Raw genomic sequence first — 1,312 nt, forward strand, 5'->3', positions numbered from 1 at the left:
GTTTCTCACCTGCTCTTCTTTACCAAACACAGGCTTTTCAGTGACCGATGACAGTCAGTAGGTACGAGCAAAACCCTCGTTATAAGGAAATGTACATATCTGGCTGGAAAAAAATGATGGCTAATACCCTTCACGATAAGGTTTTGCATGTTGAGAAATAATTTTTCATTCATATATTTTAGGGCAATTATTCAATGACTTGGTCTGATTTTTATACCAAAGGAAACTCATACTCATAGGATGCGAAATGATAGTCAGTAATTCTTCCCGGCTCATTCGAGCTGTAGTAGGAGGAAGTAAAAAAACATAGAGATGCCGATTCTACTGTCCACTGAAAACGTCTCAGGTATAAGTGCTGGCAACTGTACATTCTGGCGTAGCATTACCTCTCTCGGCGTGAGCAGAATTACCATCCAAGGATTGCTGAAATAGCTGGCTGTCGTCCCCCCCCGCACCTTGGCCAACCCACCGATGTACAGGTCGGAGTTCTCAGCAGCCAAGCCGCACTCCGAAGGCAGCGCAGAATCTGGCTGGGGGTCATTCCTCTGTCTGCTGCAGTGAGAAGTCGCTTTAGACGAGCTTGCTGCGCCAGAGGGAGGAATGAGATATTTTCTACTTTTTTTCCTACCGTCCTCAGTAGAAAAGGGTAACATTGAAGGAGAAAAGGATGAAATTGTTGCACTGGCCAGCTATGCAGCTTGAGGAACATAATAGGGCTGACAAATCGAACAGAAGAAATTGAACTAATGCCCATTTTTGAAAGAACGCTTTTCAGAAAAAAACAATAAAGTGTGGGCCTCTGAAGAAGACGAGTGACCACGTGATGTAGACATAATAAATGTAAAGATGGAATACTATATGCAACTACACATACCACTTCTATAAGCACTGTGCAAGTGAGGATTGAGTACAAGAGGTATGATCAGGTCCATGATATTACTGGAATATAATATAAATAAAGGTAAGTTAATCTTAGGACAATTAAATTAAATTTAACCTGCCATTCCAAATCACCAGTTTAGATACTTGTCACAAAACCAACTCTCTAATACCAAATGATCATATTACCTCCCATCCCAACGCTATGAGTTCTCTTGCCTATTTGAACCGCGTGAGTCCAATTTGCGAATGATGAAAGGGAAGTTGTAAACAAGGACAAAATGTTGTTAAATGCTTAAAAACGCCCTTGATATCGCCCAACGGTTAGATCCCTGAAGACCAGAGCAATCTCAAGCATGGTGTCCAAAATAAATAAAAAAATCAGCAGGATGATAGGTACTTAAGCTAAATAAGTCTGGATGAATAAGTAAAG

General features: G+C 41.1%; 1 protein-coding gene across 1 annotated transcript in view; it reads right to left on the reverse strand.

Moving 5' to 3' along the window:
* LOC119585657 (plasma kallikrein-like) overlaps positions 1-1,312 on the reverse strand; it is a gene marked incomplete at its 3' end in the record, with an annotated part of 8,811 nt that overhangs the window by 5,198 nt on the left and 2,301 nt on the right. Inside the window, 1 exon segment of the mRNA XM_037934332.1 lies at positions 387-552. Coding sequence (XP_037790260.1) covers positions 387-552 — 166 coding nt within the window.

This window comes from Penaeus monodon, chromosome 20 (genome assembly GCF_015228065.2).
Source record: "Penaeus monodon isolate SGIC_2016 chromosome 20, NSTDA_Pmon_1, whole genome shotgun sequence".
NCBI lineage: Eukaryota > Metazoa > Arthropoda > Malacostraca > Decapoda > Penaeidae > Penaeus > Penaeus monodon.